We start from the raw sequence: 22,484 nt of genomic DNA, 5'->3' as shown, positions 1-22,484 counted from the left end.
ATTGTTTACATGAGATGAGTTGCAGAATAGCAGATAGAGACAAAATACTGTTAATCTGACTGTCTGCAGGTTTTACACGCTTACATACAAACACAGTTACTGTCCCTCCATTTACAAAGGCAGAGGCGTCACGATGTGATTATTTTACGTGTAGTTGTTTTTTTCCTGTGTAACAATATTAAACATTGCTATCAATACATTTTTCAATCCCTCTGCAAAATGGGTTCAAAAACATAAACAGCTGTGGGATACTGTTTGTCCGTGATTTGAACAGGGGGAACAAATCGTGGCAGGATCAGCCTGATGTTATTTGTATCCCGCTGTAACTTTAGTGTATAAAGAGCTCACAGGAGAAATGTCAGGAGTAGTTAGTCATTACAACAAGTGTTTGTAAACTAAAAATCAAGAATGTGGGATCCTGTTTGTCCGTGATTTAAACAGCCCAGCGCTGCTCCCGACTAAGGGAAAACCAATTCTGCAGGGAGACCTACCTCGGCACTCGTGCAGGTGAAGCCAAAGGGAAGATTTGCTTCACCATATTATTAGTCTTTGGCTTAGAATGAAGTTGGTTTGGAAACATATTCAGCGATGCTTCATCTCCTGATTTGCGTTTGTGGAGGCGCCCCGTGCTAGCAGTGTCCAAGCATTGTTGTTGTTTTGTTTTTTTTTCCTTTTCATGCCGTGCCCCCCCTGCAATGGCTCTGCCCCCCCCCCCTAGGGGGCGGGCCCCACACTTTGGGAAGGTCTGAATTAAGGTAACCTGGATTCGACTCTCCCTTATTTGTGTTAAGAAAAATCCTACATTAGTACCAAGAGAGTGTTGGCCAATAGAAAGATGAAACCAAAAAACAACAACAATTAAGCAGCTCAGTGATGTGTTATCAGTAACACTGGGCCTGTGTGTGACAGACTCAGGGCTTGCTTTGCTGAGACTTGTCTTTAACATAGATTACCACATTATGTTTACACAGTATGTTTTACTTCCTGCAGGGTCTCCTTCACAATAAAAGCTGTTTTGCATCAATTTGGATTGCAACACCTTTATTTTGAAACCAGGAGAGGAAGTTTTATAGACATGATTGCTACGATGTGGCTACCTACCTGTGGAGGAAAGCAGTGAGCCTCTACAAAAACCAGTGTCATGCAGGCCAAGAGCCAAACAGCCTTGATTGAAAATGACTCACCCGTTATTTGATTTGATATACCTTTATTAGTCCCACAAGGGGAAATTTCATTATTGACCCAGACGTCCAAGAAAGGCAACTTCCATCTTAGGAGGCTGGTTGTGACAGATGGCGAGCCAACCACTTTGAGGACGATCCACCCCAAAGAAGATACACACCCACACACTCATACATTCCAATTACACTCAGAAGGACCTTTAAAGTTGCCGACTTAACTCTAAATTCTCAAAGGGCCCCAATGAGTACTTTTATTTTGTTTAAGTGTGCACACTATTTATTTTATTTTATACTTTTTCTGTACAAATTGGACAAATATCCGTTATACCTTGTAACAATACAAGAGTGGATACTCAAGATAAGATAAGATAAGATAAGATAACTCTTTATTGTCATTGCACAGTCATACATAGTACAGTAGTACAATGAAATTGGAAAACTGTCCTACGTCGGCACTACATATAACACAACACGACACGATATGACACATCACAATGCAACAAACAACACAACACAGTATATTAACTTAGTATAAAAAAGAAGAATAAGTATATGTGTATTGCACACTGTTATTATAGCACATTAATTATTATTGCACCTTGTTATAAATATAAATATTATTATTGTTATTGTTTTAAACATTGTTACCTCCCCCCTAAAAAAGTCCAGGGAGGTAGCCAATTAGGTCAGCTATTTACATTGATCAGGGCTATTGCCCTGTTGTAAAAGCAGACGACAGCAGCTTAAACACCCGGTGTCCTGGGTGTGTGCAGTCCCGTAGGATGCTGCGTGCCCTCTTGAGACAGCGAGTGCTGTACAGGTCCTTCAGGGAGGGAAGAGGATGTCCAATGATTTTTTGGGCCATATTGATGACCCTCTGGAGTGCCTTTCTGTGTGTTGTGGTGCAGCTGGAGAACCACACACCGATGCAATATGTCAGCACACTTTCAATGGAGCAGCAGTAGAAGACGGTCAGCAGCTCCTTCTTCAGGTCCATTTTTCTGAGGATTCTCAGAAAGTGGAGACGCTGGGCCTTCTTTAAGACCGCAGAGGTGTTAGAGCTCCATTGGAGGTCTGTGTCTATGTGCACACCCAGAAACTTGAAACTGGAGACCCTTTCCACACACTCCCCGTTGATGCTGACAGGCTGCAGCTCAGACTTCCTCCTTCTGAAGTCAACTACCAGTTCTTTTGTCTTGGTGGTATTGAGGTCCAGGTTGTTGTCCACACACCAATCTGACAGCCTCTGAACTTCAGCTCTGTACGCAGTCTCATCTCCCCCTGAGATGAGCCCCACCAGGGGGAGATGAGACTGTCAAAAGTTACCATTGTGTCCAGGTCATTATTGCTGCTCAATACTTTAGCTCCATACGAATTTGGTGTCTTGTGATACTGGCCAGGGCCTCATTACGGGCCCGAGTAGTTATTGTGGTGTAATTCACCTTTATACCTTAAAGTTTTTTACAGTCAGGTCATAAATCCGTCTTTTACGTCACTGACACAAGACAGATGCCAATTATCAGCGCCGGAGAAGACATCGTGAACATTTCCTGGCCATTCAGTGTAGATGTCAGTGAAACTGATGGAAAGACAAAGCTCAAGAAACGTGAACATTTTATTTGTACTGTATAATCTGTAGATTCTGACAGAAATCTGCAACTATCCTTTGAAGCACCGCTCCTCTCTAAAACAGCAATAAGGATAATTATTAGGCCATTCGTAAATAACAAAGTAAATTTATAACTTAAAACAGAATTGGGAAACGTAAAGTCCGAAACAAGTCTTCATATTAACCCTTTAAAGCCGGTCGGAGCGGGCACGGTCCGTTTTGCGTAACTATTTTTAAATCCCGGTAGCTCTTCAACCACGTGAGCTAGCGCAATAATTTTTTTTGCATATGAAACCGGAGGAGTTGTACTTACATCTTATGCCATCAGCTTGTCCTAGGTCACGGTTTCCTTCCACATATAGCTTTGCAAAAACTGCATAAGCACTTGCAGCAACAAAAACATAATATTCCAGAAACACACTTTGCCGATCCGATCAGCTGTTTGTTTCATGACACATCCTATGTTGGACTAGACGTCAGCGCAAACTATCGCATGTCCGCCATTACCTGCCCGAAACAGGAAGTGACGTCATTTTGGGGGAAATGTAGTTTTTTACCATCAGGGCCTCATGAGCCTATACTGGTGTTTTTAAAAGTTATCTTTGACTTTATGACTTTCTGTGTCGTTTCTGGGATGCTGAGGACTCATATTGCGCTGCTGGAAATAGTTTATTTTGATGCATATGCTGTTTTTTTGCTGCAGTAAATAAAAAATGGTGTATTTCAAAAATAAAACTATGAAGACACTTAAAATAAATTTCCTGTGGTGGGAAACTATTTTTTGCAACTTTTTTGTATTTACAGTTTTGAGGGATAAGCTTCTTAAATTTCTCTAACTAGAAATATATGTTAAAAAAACAAAAACGATTTTCAATTTTTTTGTAGTTTATTGCACTTTTTTGCAATTTATGTAATTACTATGCACTTAATGCATACATATTATTAAAAGTTGGGCTATAATGGTTGTATTGATGTATAGCAACTTGAAATGCTCCCAAAAATGGCTCCACAGCATGTAAAAATATAATATAAGCTCTGGCGGACTTGGTTCTATGGTAGGTCTTAAAGGGTTAAGGGCCATCAGTCAAACAATACTGTTTGGTCTGGGTCTAAGCAGAGCATGTTGTGTGTGATGTCTTCTTTAGCTTTGAGGGCCGTGAACAGTTCACACTAGAGTGCGTTTGGTGTCTCATTTTATTCGTAGTGTGAACAAAAAAAATCAGATTCGATCAAAAAATCGGAATTAAGCATTATGACATGCAGTGTGACCGTAGCCTTAGACACCTTTATCCAAAACTCACTGGATGTAGTCAATCAGTAATTAAACTCAGGTAACCCCTGAAGACTACTGCATTGCCACTGCAAGGTGACAAGTAAATTGGTCGACTGCTTGTCCAGTGAGAGCAGCAAACTCCGGGAAAGACCAATGAATGAATCAATGAGCACAGGAGACCAGTTCAATTATAGCAGAGAGAGGAACCACCAGTAATCAACCTGCAATGTAGTACCTAACACCAGTGCAACAGAACGAGGAAGAGATAATATACAGGGTGACACTGTGAGCTGATCGGCTACAGTAGCAAAATAGCAACAGTAACACTGATGCTGTCTATGTGGGAGTGTGTATGTATTGATTTAACTCTCATATAGATCTTCATGAAGACTGACATCTATGACTCTGACTTTAAATCTCACCCGAAAGCCAGAGGGGCCTCTGCCACTGCTGTGCCAGCAACATCCTGCAAAATGTGTGTTTTAGTAAAAAAAGACAGATATAAGGTGTCAGACGTTGTGTGGAGGCGAGGAAGAAGGAACCCAAACGCAGGACTCGCAGGTAGGTGAAGACTGGTGAAGGTTTATTATAAGGAGTGGATGAACAGAACAAAGGTAGAAAATGGCTGGCTGGCTGGACGGCTGACTGAAGGACAGACTGAATGGCTGGCTGTCTGAACGCAGGCGGAAACGACAACATAACATCAATGACACGACAAGGGCTGAAGGGAAGAGAGGGCTTAAATACACAACTAACAATGACAACGATTGGAGACAGGTGAGTGAACAGCTGAACCTAATGAACTAATGATAAATGGGAAGAGGACTGAACACAATGCACACAGACCAAGGCTAACACAATAAAACAGGAAGTGGAACAGGCAGTAGATAAACAGTGAACATGAACTGAAAATACTGGGTCAACGACCCAGAAACCCTGACAGTACCCCCCCCCCCCCTTCAAAGGCCGGCACCCGACGGCCAAAAGAAAGAAAAACCAGAACAGGGCAGGCGGAGGGGGCCCAGGACGGAGGGACGGAGTCCAAAACAAAGACCGGTCTGGCGGGCGGCCCCGTGGCCAGCGGCCGAGACGGGACAGTTCTGGCGGACGGCCCCGTGGCCGCCGGCCGAGACGGGACAGTTCTGGCGGGCGGCTGCGAGGAAGACGGCGGCGGCCACTGAGCAGGTCCGGCGGGCGGCCGCGAGGAAGACGGCGGCGGCCACTGAGCAGGTCCGGCGGTCGACCACGCTGGCGACGAGGAGAAGGTGGCTGAGGAGCAGCTGCAGGAGCCGGCGTGGGAGCCGGCGGTGACTGAGGAGCAGCTGCAGGAGGCGGCGTGGGAGGCGGCGGTGACTGAGGAGCAGCTGCAGGACCAGACAAAGCAGAAGCTGAGGCTGAGGCTGGACCAGGCGAAGCAGAAGCTGAGGCTCAGGCTGGACCAGGCGACGGCACGGGAGCCGGGGGTGACGGAGCCACAGCTGTAGGGCCAGCGGGCACGGAAGCCACTGGCTGGAGAGCAGGAGAGCTCACAGCTGGCTCTGGGTGCTGTGGCTGCAGGTCCGGGAACTGAACAGAATGGTGGACGGGCGACTGGGAGACAGGAGGCGACTGGACTACAGACTGGACAGGGGCAGACTGGACTGACTGGACTACAGACTGGACAGGGGCAGACTGGACTGACTGGACTACAGACTGGACAGGGGCAGACTGGACTGACTGGACTACAGATTGGACAGGGGCAGACTGGACTGACTGGACTACAGACTGGACAGGGGCAGACTGGACTGACTGGACTACAGATTGGACAGGGGCAGACTGGACTGACTGGACTACAGACTGGACAGACTGGACTACAGACTGGAGTGAAGGCTGAACAGCAGGTGAGGGAACTGACTGGAGTGGAAGCTGAACAGCAGGTCAGGGAACTGACTGGAGTGGAAGCTGAACAGCAGGTGAGGGAACTGACTGGAGTGGAGATGTTAAGGGATGAACAGAGGTAGGCGAGGCTGACGACGGAGCTGAGGTTGGTGTGGCTAATGGCTGAGCTAATGACTGGGTTACTGAAGGGGACAAAACTGCAGCCTGTGCTAATAAAGCTGGTGCCTGAGCAGGGGACACCTCAGCTAGCCTAACCAGTGATAGTGCGAGGGCGTGAAAAGCTGGATCAGGAGGTGGATGAAGAGGTGAAGTAGCAGGTGGACCGGTTAGCTCTTCCAAGCCTCCAGGAAGGTCAGGCTGGGTTCTGGCTGCCCTCAGCCTGGGCGCTGGGACAGGCACGGGAGGTGGCTGGACACCAGTCACCCCCACCCGAGAAACAGAAGCGGGTTTGGAGGTAGACTGGGTCGCAGCTGCCCTCCTCCTGGGCTGAAGGGGAAGGCCGAATCTGGGCCGCCGTGCTGGTGGGAAATGGCTGAGTAATGGGTGTGGAAATAGTTACTGGGTGTGTGATCCTGGCAGGTTTATCGGGGATTGTGCTGGTCCTTCTGCCACCACTATTTACAGTCTTTGGGGGAGCAGAGCAGAAAAACTCTTCCCAGTCCACATCCTCCAGGAGGGAAACATCCCATGAATCAGAGATGGGTTTATTATTGGTTTTAAGTGGAGAGTCAAATGAGGGCGGAAAACAGTCACTGGAACTCACCACCGGGAATTGCTGGAAATAGTCCAGTTTATGGCGGCGTGTGCGCCGCTTTCTCCGGGAAGAGGAAGCGGCCGGGGGAAACAGCCAAGCCTCTGGCGCAGTAGCCTCCGTTGAGCCGAGGTGGGAGGCGTAGCCGCTGTGCCATGGCGAAGGTGGAGGTCCGGCGAATGAGGCGGCGGGTGTGTGAACGAGGAGCGGAGCGGCGAGAGAGGGAGCGGCCGAAGCGCGGCGTGAAACGTCCACTCTCCGCGGCAAATGCTCCGGTGCAGGTGAGGCAGCAGTTGGGGGAACGCGGCGTCTCAGAAGCCCGCCGAGAGCCAGGCGAGTCCCCTCGAAGACGTGCTCTCTCTCCGCGAAGAGCCGCTGTTTTCCCCTGAGCTCCTCTGCCCAACGGGAAAGCGCTGTCTCCTGCCGCTCGTAGAGGTCCGAGTCCGCTGGGTTCCAATCGTGTCTTCGTGGCACGGGTCGTGTCATTCTGTCAGGCGTTGTGCGGAGGTGAGGAAGAAGGAAACCAAACGCAGGACTCGCAGGTAGGTGAAGACTGGTGAAGGTTTATTATAAGGAGTGGATGAACAGAACAAAGGTAGAAAATGGCTGGCTGGCTGGACGGCTGACTGAAGGACTGACTGAAAGACTGAATGGCTGGCTGTCTGAACGCAGGCGGAAACGACAACATAACATCAATGACACGACAAGGGCTGAAGGGAAGAGAGGGCTTAAATACACGACTAACAATGACAACGATTGGAGACAGGTGAGTGAACAGCTGAACCTAATGAACTAATGATAAATGGGAAGAGGACTGAACACAATGCACACAGACCAAGGCTAACACAATAAAACAGGAAGTGGAACAGGCAGTAGCTAAACAGTGAACGTGACCTGAAAATACTGGGTCAACGACCCAGAAACCCTGACATAAGGATCACAAGGAAGATGAAGATGGGGCTGGTGTGGATGGTTTAGATGGCTGACTGATGCAGTTAAAATAGAAGATAATATCAAACTGTTATGGTCTGGAGTCTAGTGACTCCGTGGTTATGTTTGTGTTTATTAATATTCACAATTTGATCTTGTTTCCTGGTTATTTGTTAACTATTTCCAGTGTTTAGGTGTTCTCTCTGCCTCCTGTGTTTCTTGTGTTGTGTCTAGTGTCCCTGGTTTGATGTTTGTGCTTATTTTACTTTGACAGTCCTGTGCCCTGCATCAGTGTATTGTTTTGCTTCTTCCTGCTCGTGTCTGATTTGTGTCAGCTGTGTCTCCCTCCCATTTCCTCATTTTCCCTTAGTGTGTATTTATTATGTGTGTTTACCTCTGTTCTTCGTCTCCATCTGTGTTTCCTTCATGTTTCATGTCTCATTACTTTGTAGTGTTGTGTAAAGCCAATAATAAAGGCTAGCTTTTTTTTTTAACATACACCTTCACACCATTTTGTGTGTGCTTGGGTCCTCATTCTCATCATGAGGTCATCTGAGAAAAATGGCATATATCACAACTGAACAGAAAATTGCATGCCTGTATTAGAAACATGTTTAGCAGGGAAGACAAGCAGGAAATAAGTCAGAGTGCCTGTTAGTGGTGTGATCACTGTGTGTTTCCTGATGTGCAGCAATACTGTTAAACCAGATGGGCATAACTACTCAAGCAGCTTTTCTTGCTCACTGAAAACTGCAGAAGCACAGGTGAGTCTTGCTGGTTGATCATCCTTAAATTGTTTGTACTTGTACATATTTCACGCTTAGCTTAAAAGATCACTTTTAGCGACTACTGACACCCGGAATAGAAATACTCTACACAGCTGCATCAGCATTACAAGTGGCTTCTGCCAATGTGCAAAATTAAAATCTAAGATCTAATAAACTAATATTTGGTATTTCCTGAGGAAATCACAGAGGAGAAACAGCTACTGGTTTCACTTTCCTCTTGTTGGCATGCTTTCTGCTGATCATAAAAATTTGGATACAACTTTTGTTTACACTTCTGGGTGAAACACAAATGTAATGCCAGTATGAAACTTTGTCCAACATATGTGACTACTTAACACCTCCTTGCTCCGAACCTGTCACGTATGTAAAAGTGACTGTATCATCTATATACAAACGCTTTATATATCATCACACAGACTGTACAGCAATCCCATGTTACAAGCTCTTGTTAAGATGTTAACATGTTGTAGACCTGGACATATGCAGACAGGATTATAACCAGTTATATCTTGTTATACATGATACCTTGTAGTGCTCAGAGTAAAGAATTGTCTTGGTCCATGTTGAAATGATTGTTACGATTAGACTCGTGAGAGGAAGTGATTCATTTTTGCTTCCATAAATATAAACTGTACATGAAAGATGACATCACTAATGATTTCTATACTTGCATGTTAAGCTCTCAACTTTGCTTTTAATGCTGCAAGACTGTAGGGTGCATCATATAGAAAGCAACCTGAGACAACTTGTGAACTGAATTTAGTCAAACTGTCAGCAAACTCCCCCAGAAAGCTCCATGTATTAAAATTACTATCTTAAAAAGAGATGCATTAGAGTTCAAAAGAATATTTAAAATTAGTTTGACTTTCTCTCCGTGAATCGCTACCTTATCGTGTTGGAGGGGTTTGTGTGTCCCAGGGATCCCAGGGGCTATGTTGTCTGGGGGCTTTTGCCCCCTGGTAGGGTCTCCCATGGCAAATTGGTCCTGGGTGAGGGACCAGACAAAGAGCGATTCAGAAGACCCTTATGAAGAGAACATCGAGGGAACAGTTTACCCTGCCCGGGATAGGGTTACCGGGGCCCCGCCCTAGAGCCAGGCCCGGGGAGGTTGCCCGAGGGCGAGCGTCTGATGGCCGGGCCATAGCACAGCCCGAAGAAGAGACATGGGCCCATCCTCCCGCAGGCCCATCACCCGCAGGAGGCGCCATAGGGGTCGGGTGCATTGTGTGCCGGGCGACGGCCAGGAGCGGAGGCCCTGGCGGACTGATCCCCAGCTGCCAAGAATGGCAATAGAGACATGGAATGTCACCTCTCTGGTGGGGAAGGAGCCTGAGTTAGTGCGTGAGGTTGAGAGGTACCGGCTAGATATAGTCGGGCTCACCTCTACGCATGGCTTGGGCTCTGGAACCAGTCTTCTGGAGAAGGGCTGGACTCTGTCTAAGTTTGGAGTTGCCCCTTGTGAGAGGCGGCGGGCTGGGGTGGGTATTCTAATATCCCCTCGGCTTGCTGCCGGTACGTTGGGGTTTTTCCCGGTGGATGAGAGGGTTTGTTCCCTGTGCCTTAGGGTCAGGGAATGGGTCCTGACTGTCATCTGCGCTTATGCGCTGAGTGGCAGTTCAGATTACCCAGCCTTCTTTGAGTCCCTGCGGGGGGTGCTGGAAGGTGCTCCACCTGGAGACTCTGTTGTCCTGCTGGGAGACTTCAATGCTCACGTGGGTAACGACAGCGAGACCTGGAGGGGCGTGATTGAACGGCCTCTCTGATCTGAACCCGAGCGGTGTTTTGTTATTGGACTTCTTTGCAAATCACAGTTTGGCCATAACGAACACCTTGTTCGAACATAAGAGTGTCCATAAGTGGCACGTGGCACCAGGACGCTCTAGGCCGCAGGTCAATGATCGATTTTGTAATCGTATCACCAGACCTGCGACCATATGTTCTGGACACTCGGGTAAAGAGAGGGGCTGAGCTGTCAACTGATCACCACCTGGTGGTGAGTTGGATCAGGTGGCGGGGGAGGACGCTGGACGGACCCGGTGCACCTAAACACGTAGTGAGGGTGTGCTGGGAATGTCTAGCAGAGGCCCCAGTCCGCGAGATCTTCAACGCACACCTCCGGCAGAGCTTCAACAGCATTCCGAGGGAGACTGGGGACATTGAGTCCGAATGGACCATGTTCAGCGTCTCCATTGCCGAAGCTGCTACATTGAGCTCCGGCCGCAAGGTGGTTGGTGCCTGCCGTGGTGGTAATCCCCGAACCAAATGGTGGACACCAGAGGTGAAGGGAGCCACCAGGCTGAAGAAGGAGTCCTATCGGGCTTGGTTAGCCTGTGGGACTCTGGAGGCAGCCGACAGGTATTAACAGGCCAAGCGGAACGCGGCTCGGGCAGTGGCTGAAGCAAAAACTCGGATGTGGGAGGAGTTCGGAGAGGCCATGGAAAAAGACTTTCGGACTGCCTCGAAGAGATTCTGGCAAATCATCAGGCATCTCAGGAGGGGATAGCCGTGCTCTACCTGCACTGTGTATAGTGCTGGCGGAGCGCTGCTGACGTCAACTGAGAAAATTGTCAGGCGGTGGAAGGAATACTTCGAGGACCTCCTTAATCCCACTGACACGTCTTCCGAGGAGGAAGCAGAGTCTGGGGATGAGGGGAAAGACCCGCCAATTTCCGGGGGCGAGGTCACTGAGGCAGTTAAACAGCTCCTTGGTGGCAGAGCCCCTGGTGTTGATGAGGTCTGCTCCGAGTTCCTGAAGGCTCTGGACGTTGTAGGGCTGTCCTGGTTGACACGCCTCTACAATGTTGCGTGGAGATCAGGGGCAGTACCCCTGGACTGGCAGACCGGGGTGGTGGTCCCCATCTTTAAGAAGGGAGACCGGAGGGTGTGTTCCAACTACAGGGGGATCACACTCCTCAGCCAAAAGTCTATGCCAGGGTGCTGGAAAGGAGAGTTCGTCCACTAGTCGAACCTCGGATACAGGAGGAACAATGCGGTTTTCGTCCTGGTCGTGGAACACTGGACCAGCTCTTTATCCTCTCAAGGATACTTGAGGGTGCATGGGAGTTTGCCCAACAAGTCTACATGTGTTTTGTGGACTTGGAGAAGGCATCCGACCGTGTCCTTCGAGGTGTCCTGTGGGAGGTGTTGCGGGAGAATGTGGTGTCTGGCCCATTGCTATGGGCCATTCGATCCCTATACAACCGTTGCAAGAGCTTGGTTTGCATTGCCGGCAATAAGTCAGACTCGTTCCCGGTGGGTGATGGGCTCCGCCAGGGCTGCCCTTTGTCACCGGTTCTGTTCATAATTTTTATGGACAGGATTTCTAGGCGCAGCCATGTGGCAGAGGGCTTTCACTTTGGTGGCCTCAGAATCTCATCTCTGCTTTTTGCGGATGATGTGGTTCTGTTGGCTTCATCGGGTGAGGGCCTCCAGCTCACACTGGAACGCTTTGCAGCCGAGTGTGAAGCAGCGGGAATGAGGTCAGAAACTCCAAATCTGAGGCCATGGTTCTCAGCCGGAAAAGGGTGGAGTGCCCATGATGAGTTCCTGCCCCAAGTGGAGGAGTTCAAGTATCTCGGGGTCTTGTTCGCGAGTGATGGGAGAAGGGAGCCGGAGATCGACAGACGGGTTGGTGCTGAGGCTGCAGTGATGCGAACGCTGCACTCGTCCGTCATGGTGAAGAGGGAGCTGAGTGTAAAAGCGAAGCTCTCATTTTACCGGTCGATCTACATCCCTACCCTCACCTATGGGCACGAGCTGTGGGTAGTGACCGAAAGAACGAGATTGCGGATACAAGCGGCAGAAATGAGCTTCCTCCGAAGGATGGCCGGCCTCTCCCTTAGAGATAGGGTGAGAAGTTCGGCTATCCGGGAGGGGCTCAGAGTAGAGCCGCTGCTCCTCCACATCGAAAGGAGTCAGCTGAGGTGGTTCGGGCATCTGACAAGGATGCCTCCTGTGGGCCTCCTGGGTGAGGTGTTCCGGGCATGTCCAACCAGGAGGAGGCCCTGGAGCAGACCCAGGACACGCTGGAGAGATTATATCTCTCGGCTGGCCTGGAAAAGCCTTGGTGTTCCCCCGGATAAGCTGGAGGAGGTGGCTGGGGAGAGGGAGATCTGGGCTTCTCTGCTTAGGCTGCTCCCCCCGCGACCCGGCCAGATAAAGCGGATAAAGATGGATGGATGGATAGTTTGACTTTGTTTTGTTTAACAATAAAATTAGACTATGATGGTAAAGCCATTCAAAGAGAGAATAAAGTGGATTTGTTTTTCAGCTGAAGAAGCATGGCTGATTCAACAAATGGGACTTCATCTTTCAACCAGACCTGTGATCTAGTTGTCCCATCACTCAACACTTTCTTTGTACTGGTCTACAGTCTGGTGTTTCTGGTAAGTTTCTAATCTTCAGTGCTGTGTTAGAAATTGCTTTAAGGTTCTCAAAGTACTGTATGTACCAAGGTTCTCATCTCCTCACCCTCTCTCTGTCTCTTCAGGTAGGTTTACTCCTCAATGGCTTCATCCTAAAGTTTTACATTGGTCAAGCTCAGCAGCAGGCGTCAAACAGTTTGATGGTCTACCTGAAGAACCTGACAGCTGCTGACTTCCTGCTCTGCCTCTCTCTGCCACTGCGCATCGCCCACTATGGTAGCAAGTCATTCATCATTCAAAAGGTCTACTGCAGCTTTGGAGCTTCTGCCTTCTACATGAACATGTATGCCAGCATCATATTCATGTGTTATATCGCTGCCAACAGGTGAGGAACCTTTACATATTTCCCACTACAGTTCATGACAGTGTTAATGGCTAAAACCCCTGCATTGCTGATCAAGGTGTAGACATATCATTTTATATTTCCCACTCGGTCCTCAGCTTCCCCCACTCTCTCCGACAGAGTTTTTATGTCCTCCTTTATCTTATCGAGTTTGCCGCCCAGTTCCTGCTGTAGCGTGTTGTCTTTCGTTATCTTGTTTCATTTCTGATTTCAATGACTCGATAGCTTTTAATAGCTCTCCAGCCGAGTCGCTAATTATACTGTCGGGGCTCGTGCAAGCTTGTCCTGTTGCATTGTTAGTATTTGTTTTTGCGGCTTTGTCCTGTCCCCTTGGCATTTTGGCCTCCTTTTGCCTTATTCCTCACCAACTACGTTCACCTTACTCAGTTGAGTTGTCTGTTAACGAGTTTTCAGTGTTTTCTATTCCTGATTGTAGGGAGCAGCCACCAAACACGTCCACTCACTGCGCCATGACACCCGGAAACAGTGTAGACATATCATTTTAACTTGATAATGACCTTTGCGAATATGGTACCACTGTGACTGCTTCGTGAAATTATCTACTGTCTCCTTTGTCTTCTCTCTTCAGGTATCTGAAAATCGTCCATCCTTCAGGAACTCATGTCCTGCAGTCACTGCGAACTGCGCACATCATCTCCATGGTCACTTGGGTTTGTCTCCTGGCTCCATCAGTTACTTATAGCATCCTCTTTTTCATCACCCAGAAACCCCTGACTTTTACCCCAAGCCAATGTTGGCCCCTCTTCAGTGCATCAATCAGCCTATTCTTCAAAATCCTCCACACCATCTGTGCCATCATCTTCCTCTTGGTCTTCATGTCCTTGGTCTTCTTCTACCACGGCATCTCCCGCAGGGTGTTGCAGGCACAGCAGAGGCAGCTGGCCTCCTCCAATGCTGAGAAGCTGGTGAAGTCTCGCAGGAACATGTTGGTGCTGGTCAGCATCTTCTGTGTTTGTTTTGTGCCCTATAATCTGGTTCGTCTTCCTGCCACTTTTCTGTGGACCAGTTGCTCTGCGGGTCCAGTATTGTTCTACTTGGAGGAGGTGGCCACCATGGTGTCAGTTTTCAACATCTGTCTGGACCCTCTTGTTTACTTTTTCCTCTGTAAGTCTTTTTGGGATCAGATGAGCCACAGGATTGTATCAGTGGGGACCAACATCTAACAAGCAACCAAGAATAGCAAGAGCAGGAGCAAGAGAGCAAGTGGACATTGTTATAGCAACAAGTTAAATCAATGAGCTTTAAGGAAAAGTTTGACATTTTAGTTCAGTGAAACCAGTGTCATGGATCCCAAGTCCTCATGAACCACAGGAGTTTGTACTGAGCTCAGAGATCAATAGAAGGCTGATCTCAGCACAAACCCACTCCCACACAAACAACATCAGTGTTCATGTGTCAGCTTTTTTCTATTCAGTCTTTAGGGTGTTCTCATATCCTGCTGATGTAACACAAAATCAAAAATCATTTTTCTCATTAAAATCACGTCAATTAAATCTGATCAAATGCACTTTACATCATCATTACTATGTAATAATGCAAAGATAAGCTGTGGCCTCCTCCCAACCAGATTCATAGTTCAAACTAATATCATGATCTAATCAGTCCTCACGGGACAGTTAATATCTGTATAAAACTCTTTAACTTCACTTTATCAGTTACATAGACAGGGCAACAGTAGCACATTAGAGTATCTATTTATATGTTTGTATGATGTGCACGTATAACCACAGCAGCTACTTCCTGCTCCTGCTACAGCAAGATTTCTCATCACAGAGCTAATAATAAAGTGTATATAGTGTTACAAAGTGTGTGTCTCTTTGGTACCTTGTGTTTTAATATCTGTTGTTATTTATGAACAGGAAAGATGATCATAGAGCTGCAGGAACCTGGTGACACTTACTAACATTTAGTTTTTTTAAATAATGCTTCATGGGACGTCTGTGCTGTATTATCTCAACCAGGGTTTTGTTCACATAAATAAACAAAGCAAAACAAAATTAAACCTCATCTGAAAAATATCTAGTAAAATAAATACAGAAATGATCAGAAATCACACTGCATGTATCTAATAACATGAGCTGGTGTATTTTAGTGTTGACATGTACTGATTTTTTCTGTGGATCATATTTAGGCTACTTTGTGGTATCACTCCACTAAATTCTCACGCTCTTTATCATCATATGATCTGTAACGACATTCAGTTTGAGCTCAGGAAGTGGTTTGAAACTCTAAGACCTCGGAGCGTCATGAAGGAGGCCAGAGTTCTCAGCCTTCCTGTGGTTTGCAGCTTTTTTCTGATTGGCTGCTGTTTAAGTGAAGAACTTTTCGAACTGCTGATTAAAATTATTTTTAGATTTGGTCTGTAATATCTTTGGCCTTACACTTTAACATAAAACAAGACATATGCATTTGTTACCTTTTGAAAACAATAGTATGTGAGTGTGTGACCGATGCTTATGAAAATCCACATACCCACCCATTCATTGATTTGTTCCTCCAACATTAAACACGTCCATTAACCAGATGTGAGCTGAGGAGTCATAGGATGAGTTCTGAAGATAAAGGGCAGATCATCTCAGCTAAACTGGCAAAGTGGTTGTCTTGGTGTACTTCCTGCAACCTTCTGAGATCTCCGCTCATCTTCCCTCCTTATAAGATAAGATAAGATAAGATAAAACTTTATTAATCCCTCGGGTGGGTTCCTCTGGGAAATTCAGTTTCCAAAAGCACAGCACCGACAGAAGTTACAGAGTTACAGAATATTATATATACAGGGAGTGCAGAATTATTAGGAAAATGAGTATTTTGTCCACATCATCCTCTTCATGCATGTTGTCATACTCCAAGCTGTATAGGCTCGAAAGCCTACTACCAATTAAGCATATTAGGTGATGTGCATCTCTGTAATGAGAAGGGGTGTGGTCTAATGACATCAACACCCTATATCAGGTGTGCATAATTATTAGGCAAATTCCTTTCCTTTGGCAAAATGGGTCAAAAGAAGGACTTGACAGGCTCAGAAAAGTCAAAAATAGTGAGATATCTTGCAGAGGGATGCAGCAGTCTCAAAATTGCAAAGCTTCTGAAGCGTGATCATCGAACAATCAGGCGTTTCATTCAAAATAGTCAACAGGGTCGCAAGAAGCGTGTGGAAAACCAAGGCGCCAAATAACTGCCCATGAACTGAGAAAAGTCAAGCGTGCAGCTGCCAAGATGCCACTTGCCACCAGTTTGGCCATATTTCAGAGCTGCAACATCACTGGAGTGCCCAAAAGCACAAGGTGTGCAATACTCAGAGACATGGCCAAGGTAAGAAAGGCTGAAAGACGACCACCACTGAACAAGACACACAAGCTGAAAGGTCAAAACTGGGCCAAGAAATATCTCAAGACTGATTTTTCTAAGGTTTTATGGACTGATGAAATGAGAGTGAGTCTTGATGGGCCAGATGGATGGGCCCGTGGCTGGATTGGTAAAGGGCAGAGAGCTCCAGTCCGACTCAGACGCCAGCAAGGTGGAGGTGGAGTACTGGTTTGGGCTGGTATCATCAAAGATGAGCTTGTGGGGCCTTTTCGGGTTGAGGATGGAGTCAAGCTCAACTCCCAGTCCTACTGCCAGTTTCTGGAAGACACCTTCTTCAAGCAGTGGTACAGGAAGAAGTCTGCATCCTTCAAGAAAAACATGATTTTCATGCAGGACAATGCTCCATCACACGCGTCCAAGTACTCCACAGCGTGGCTGGCAAGAAAGGGTATAAAAGAAGAAAACTAATGACATGGCCACCTTGTTCACCTGATCTGAACCCCATTGAGAACCTGTGGTCCATCATCAAATGTGAGATTTACAAGGAGGGAAAACAGTACACCTCTCTGAACAGTGTCTGGGAGGCTGTGGTTGCTGCTGCACGCAATGTTGATGGTGAACAGATCAAAACACTGACAGAATCCATGGAGGGCAGGCTTTTGAGTGTCCTTGCAAAGAAAGGTGGCTATATTGGTCGCTGATTTGTTTTTGTTTTGTTTTTGAATGTCAGAAATGTGTATTTGTGAATGTGGAGATGTTATATTGGTTTCACTGGTAAAAATAAATAATTGAAATGGGTATATATTTGTTTTTTGTTAAGTTGCCTAATAATTATGCACAGTAATAGTCACCTGCACACACAGATATCCCCCTAAAATAGCTAAAACTAAAAACAAACTACAAACTACTTCCAAAAACATTCAGCTTTGATATTAATGAGTTTTTTGGGTTCATTGAGAACATGGTTGTTGTTCAATAATAAAATTATTCCTCAAAAATACAACTTGCCTAATAATTCTGCACTCCCTGTATATACACACACAAATATAAATGCAGAGACATATATAAATAAAATATACGAAGGGGATAAATAGAATGAATAGGAATAAAAATAAAAATACAAGTGAATTGCACATTTCAAGTATTGAGGTCTATTGCACCATTGACTATTAACAAAAGTATTGCACAGTGAAGTGAAGAGGCACTACAGCTTAGTTGTCCCCCCCTCCTTTGTCCTCCTGTCTCCCCTCCCTCTCCCCTCCAGAGAGGAGTTAAACAGTCTGATGGCGTGTGGGACAAAGGAGTTTTTAAGTCTGTTAGTTCTTGTCTTGGGGAGAAGCAACCTGTCACTGAACAGACTCTTCTGGTTGTTAATGGCCGTGTGCAGAGGATGCCCAGCATTGTTCATAATGTCCAGCAGTTTTTTTAGTGTCCTTTTCTCTGGCACTGTCACCAGATTGTCCAGCTTCATGCCGACCACAGAGCTAGCCTTCCTGATCAGTTTCTCCAGCCTGGATGAGTCCTTCTTTGTTTCTTATTTACGAAACAGTCTGCACCACCTATAGAAACATAGAGAAAACCTGGACTGGAACACTGGTCTGACTCGAGTCAACACTCTACTGAGTAAAAGAGAAAAGAAGAAGAGAAATGGCTTGTGTTAGGAGAACGTGGTTAGATGAGTTTAAGTGAAGAATTGGACAATAAATAGAGTAAATAAATAAAGATGTAAAATAAATAAATAAAAAAGAATCAAGTCATATATGTCAGTAGCTGCCTGGTTAAGATAAGATGACAGATAAGATAAGATGACCTTTATTAGTCCCACAGGTGGGAAATTTGTTTTGTTACAGCAAAAGTGCAAAGTTATGTAGCAGAAATTAGAAAACACTGGAATGCAATAAAATACAATAGAATAAAATAAAATACTATATACAATAGAATAAAATAGAATAATATATACAATAGAATAAAATAGAAATACAAATACTATATACAACTGAGTAGGAAAATACAAAAATACAACTTCGTCAGAAGAAGAATTGTACAAGAATTGCACATATAGCAGTCTTATTGCACGTGTGAGGGTTTGATCAGCTGCAAAAGTCTTTGTTGTGGAGTCTGACAGCAGTGGGGAGGAAAGACGTGCAAAATTTCTCTGTCCCACAACGTTGGTGCCACAGTCTCCCACTGAAGGAGCTGCTCAGTGCTGTCAGAGTCTGCTGCATGGGGTGGGAGATGTTGTCCAACAGGGATGACATCTTAGCCACCATTCTCCTGTCACTCACCACCTCCACTGGGTCCAGAGGGCATCCTAGAACAGAGCTGGCCCTTCTGATCAGCCTGTTCAGTCTCTTCCTGTCCCCAGCAGAGATGCTGCCGCCCCAGCAGACCACACCATAGAAGATGGCTGAGGCCACCACAGAGTCATAGAAGGTCTTCAGGAGTGGGCCCTCCACTCCAAACGACCTGAGTCTCCGCAGCAGGTACAGCCTGCTCTGCCCTTTCCTGTAGAGGGCGTCTGAGTTATGAGTCCAGTCCAGTTTGTTGTTCAGATGAACACCAAGGTACCTGTAGCTGTCCACAGCCTCAATGTCCATACCTTGGATGTTCAGTGGTTGCAGTGGAGGATGTTTGTGCCTGCGGAAGTCTACCACCAGCTCCTTGGTTTTACTGGCGTTGATCTGGAGGTAGTTCAGCTGGCACCAGTCCACAAAGTCTTGAGTCAGTCCTCTGTACTCCTTGTCGTCCCCATCAGTGATGAGGCCGACTATTGCAGAGTCATCAGAGAACTTCTGCAGGACATAACCAGAACTTCTGGTTATGAGAAAAACAACTAATAAACCTAAACATTACATCAAAGTACCACGAGTGCAGCTCAGTGATGTTTTATTTTTAACACTAGGCCTATGTTTCATAGACAGACTGCTCTACCAAACTGCACACTTCCTGCTGGGTCTCTTTCACAAAAGTTTTAATTTGAAACTGAGGGAGGAAGCAATTTTATTCATGGTACTGTGACATTGTGGGTCAGCTGATGTGATTTTTATTTTCTCATAAACTGGGGAAGTCAACATTTAGGACAGAACAAAATGGAGGAATTATTGAGTCCACTACAATATGTCCTTTCATCAATATAAAACTGTCCCCAAAACCCTTTTTATGAGTTTAAATGTGATCGATCTAATGCGTTTATTAACTTTTCTTCATTCTATCATTTGCATTGATTTAAACAAAACACACAGCCCATGGTTCTGGATTTGGGTTTACTGATCTGCAAGCCAAACGTTGTCTTTGGCTCACTGAAGGAGTCTACCTGTCCAAGAACTGGTGTCCAGTGAGTGGTCTCTAACTGGTCCATCCAGGCCCCAGACCTGAGTACATATATACAGTGTGTACTTTGTATATCGTGTTATCATAAAAATAACAAAAACAGAAAAAAAAACAAGTAGGCATTCATGGACAAGGGATGAGAACAGGTCGCTGTTTGAATGCTACAATCCAAGTAACCCCATTGGAGGCGGTTCCATGAATAGGATGTGGACCTTATGGATTTTTTGACACCCAACATCTGGACTAACCTTGAAATAACTAGTAGCTCAGTGTACCAACAAGAAGTTCCAAGACGTAACTGGTATCACAATTGGAGCTTTATAAAGTACAATACAAATGCCAGGGCATGGGCGACCCAGGACATCATGTAAGGTGATCATGCTCTCTGAGAGAATAGTGGTTCAGACACTCACCAGTCTTCAGCCTCCATCCTTTTGCTTAACATAGTCTTAGGTCATCGTAGTTCAGTGGCTCCCAAACTTTTTTTGCTAGGACCCCCTTTGTTTTACAAGAAAAATGTTTGTGCCCCCCCCCCCAAACACCTTCCCAGACGCCTTAATGCCCACTCACACCATGGGCCATCTGACCTCAGGAAATCACATGATAGGGTGGGGCTAGGTTTCACAATGAGCTCAACTGAAACCCTGGCTGATTGTGACCCACACCCTTTTTCACACCTCGGCTCATGTGATTAGGTAGAGGATCATCAGGGGGTCCTTTGTCCCTCTTTGGGGGGACACTGCCACAGGGTTTAAATCTGGGACTCTACACCATTTGACCCTAGAACTGACGCTATTCTTTCCAAGCTCCTTAGACTACGATGACCTGGATGACTGAGAACCTTCACAGACATATCTTGGCACTTGTGCAGGTGAAGCCAGGGAGGATATGCTTCATCATATTCTCTAGTTTTTGACTAGACTATTTGGCGACGTTTCATCGCTTTGCGTTTGTGTGGGAGCCCCGTCAAAAACCTCTCCATTATGCTAGCAGTGTCCAAGCATTCTTTTTTTTTCTTTTCATACCGTGCCCCCCCCCCCCAACAGGCATCTCCGAAAACGTTAGAGCACTTATGGAAATATGTGATGTCTTGATAAATCGAGCAGATAATTGAAGTTTACACAGCACCATTCTTGCATGAAAATATCTTAAAAGTTTATTTTGTGACCCAGAAAGAGTAATATTTCAAACTCTGCCACTCTGTGTTCCTCCGCCACTGCCTCGTTTGAGTTTTGGACGAAATGGATTCTGGGATATTGCATTTCGTCATTTCAAGCTGATTGGAGACCAGAACAGCAAATCAGATTTTTTTGCATCCAAGTCTGTGATTGGCTGGTTTTGTGGCACAAATATAACGGTGTACAGAAAGAGTTGAGCGTGCACGGGCAGAAATGTTGAGAGCGCGAGCAACACATTGCGAGCCATCACAAATACAAAAACTGAGCTAGAGGGGCTTTTGTGTGTGTGTGGATAATAGCAAACACTGAAATACATTTTTTGCATGCAGCAATGAAGTTTGTTCACTCAAATTCAGCTTTTCTTCGCTCAAAATAAATTCCTCCTCAAAATGCAACACTTGCACCTGCAAACTTTTTTTTATGTGTGCTCAATTTTTTTTTACGTGCGTTCAGAATAGTGGCACAAAAATAACGCCATAGTTGAATGGCTGCTGCTTATCAAGCATGACAGACAGTGTTCATACAACCCGTAGCATTGCAAAGGGTTTCTGGAGGGGTAAAACATATAAAGTCCGTCTCTCTCCATGTATTCGCATGTAAGCACGTTGCTCCCATAAATCACAGAGAGGGCAGTGGTGCACACTAGTGACATCATAAACCCTCGACTTATGTTACATTAAAGAGACACCACATCATTGTGACTGTTACAAAATGTTGACAGTTTTTAACAAGTTGTTTAAAAAAAAAAAACCTCATGGCAAATGAGAACACTCTAATACCCTGAACAGTAATAGCTATAACCTGCAGTGACATCCTTAAATGCTCTTTTGCACTGATGTCTGGACATCATACTTTATTACCAGAGTGACAACCTGCCCAGAGTGATCCCAGAGTGATCCCTGCCTCTCTTCTTTTGCAAAACAAAAGCCAAACTGCGAGCCTGGTTGGATAAGTGGTGAAAAAATAAGAAATAAAAACTAAGAAGAAATTAAATAAGAAAAGGTATGCAAGTGAGTAGATAGGATGTTAAATCCTCTGAATTTAACTAAGCAGCTCAAAGAAAGCTTAGAGTAACAGTTCAAAGAAAATGTCATATTTTTCGCATTTTTTCTCTCATGTGGCAAAATGTAAACTGCTGTTCAAAACATTTAGTGTTAAAATCATACATACAGAGCCATAGCCCTTAGACAACACTGAAATGAAAAACATTGAATAAAAAAGTAATGTGGAGTGGGTTAAACACCCACTCATTTAGTAATTCTCATAGATGCCAATCTGAAAGTGCTGCTGAGCCTGCACCTGATGAACATGCCTGTTTTATAATCAGAGATGGTGAGAGCTGCTGTTCCCTAACTGTGCTTTCATAGTAAGTTAGTAACTCATAGCACAGCAGCGAAAGCTGAGGCAGCAGAGCACCTCGCATGCTGCTCTTCCATCAGTTTACACTCACACAGCAGCAGTTTATTCACAGTGCA

At 45.8% G+C, this 22,484-nt stretch overlaps 1 protein-coding gene across 1 annotated transcript; it reads left to right on the top strand.

Annotated features, from left to right (window-relative positions):
- The first annotated feature begins 12,690 nt into the window (after positions 1 to 12,690).
- LOC146389712 (P2Y purinoceptor 14-like) lies at positions 12,691 to 14,396 on the top strand. Its single transcript, XM_084917823.1, has 3 exons — positions 12,691 to 12,795; positions 12,900 to 13,159; positions 13,767 to 14,396. Exons 1-3 carry the CDS (start codon positions 12,691 to 12,693, stop codon positions 14,359 to 14,361), a joined length of 960 nt encoding a protein of 319 aa, XP_084773949.1. The 3' UTR covers positions 14,362 to 14,396.
- The last annotated feature ends 8,088 nt before the right edge of the window (positions 14,397 to 22,484 follow it).

The sequence above is a fragment of the Perissodus microlepis genome, chromosome 3 (genome assembly GCF_051167445.1).
Source record: "Perissodus microlepis isolate ML-2025 ecotype Zambia chromosome 3, ASM5116744v1, whole genome shotgun sequence".
Lineage (NCBI taxonomy): Eukaryota > Metazoa > Chordata > Actinopteri > Cichliformes > Cichlidae > Perissodus > Perissodus microlepis.
Note: the sequence above shows the minus strand (reverse complement) of the source record. Positions and strands in the feature narration are given on the sequence as shown.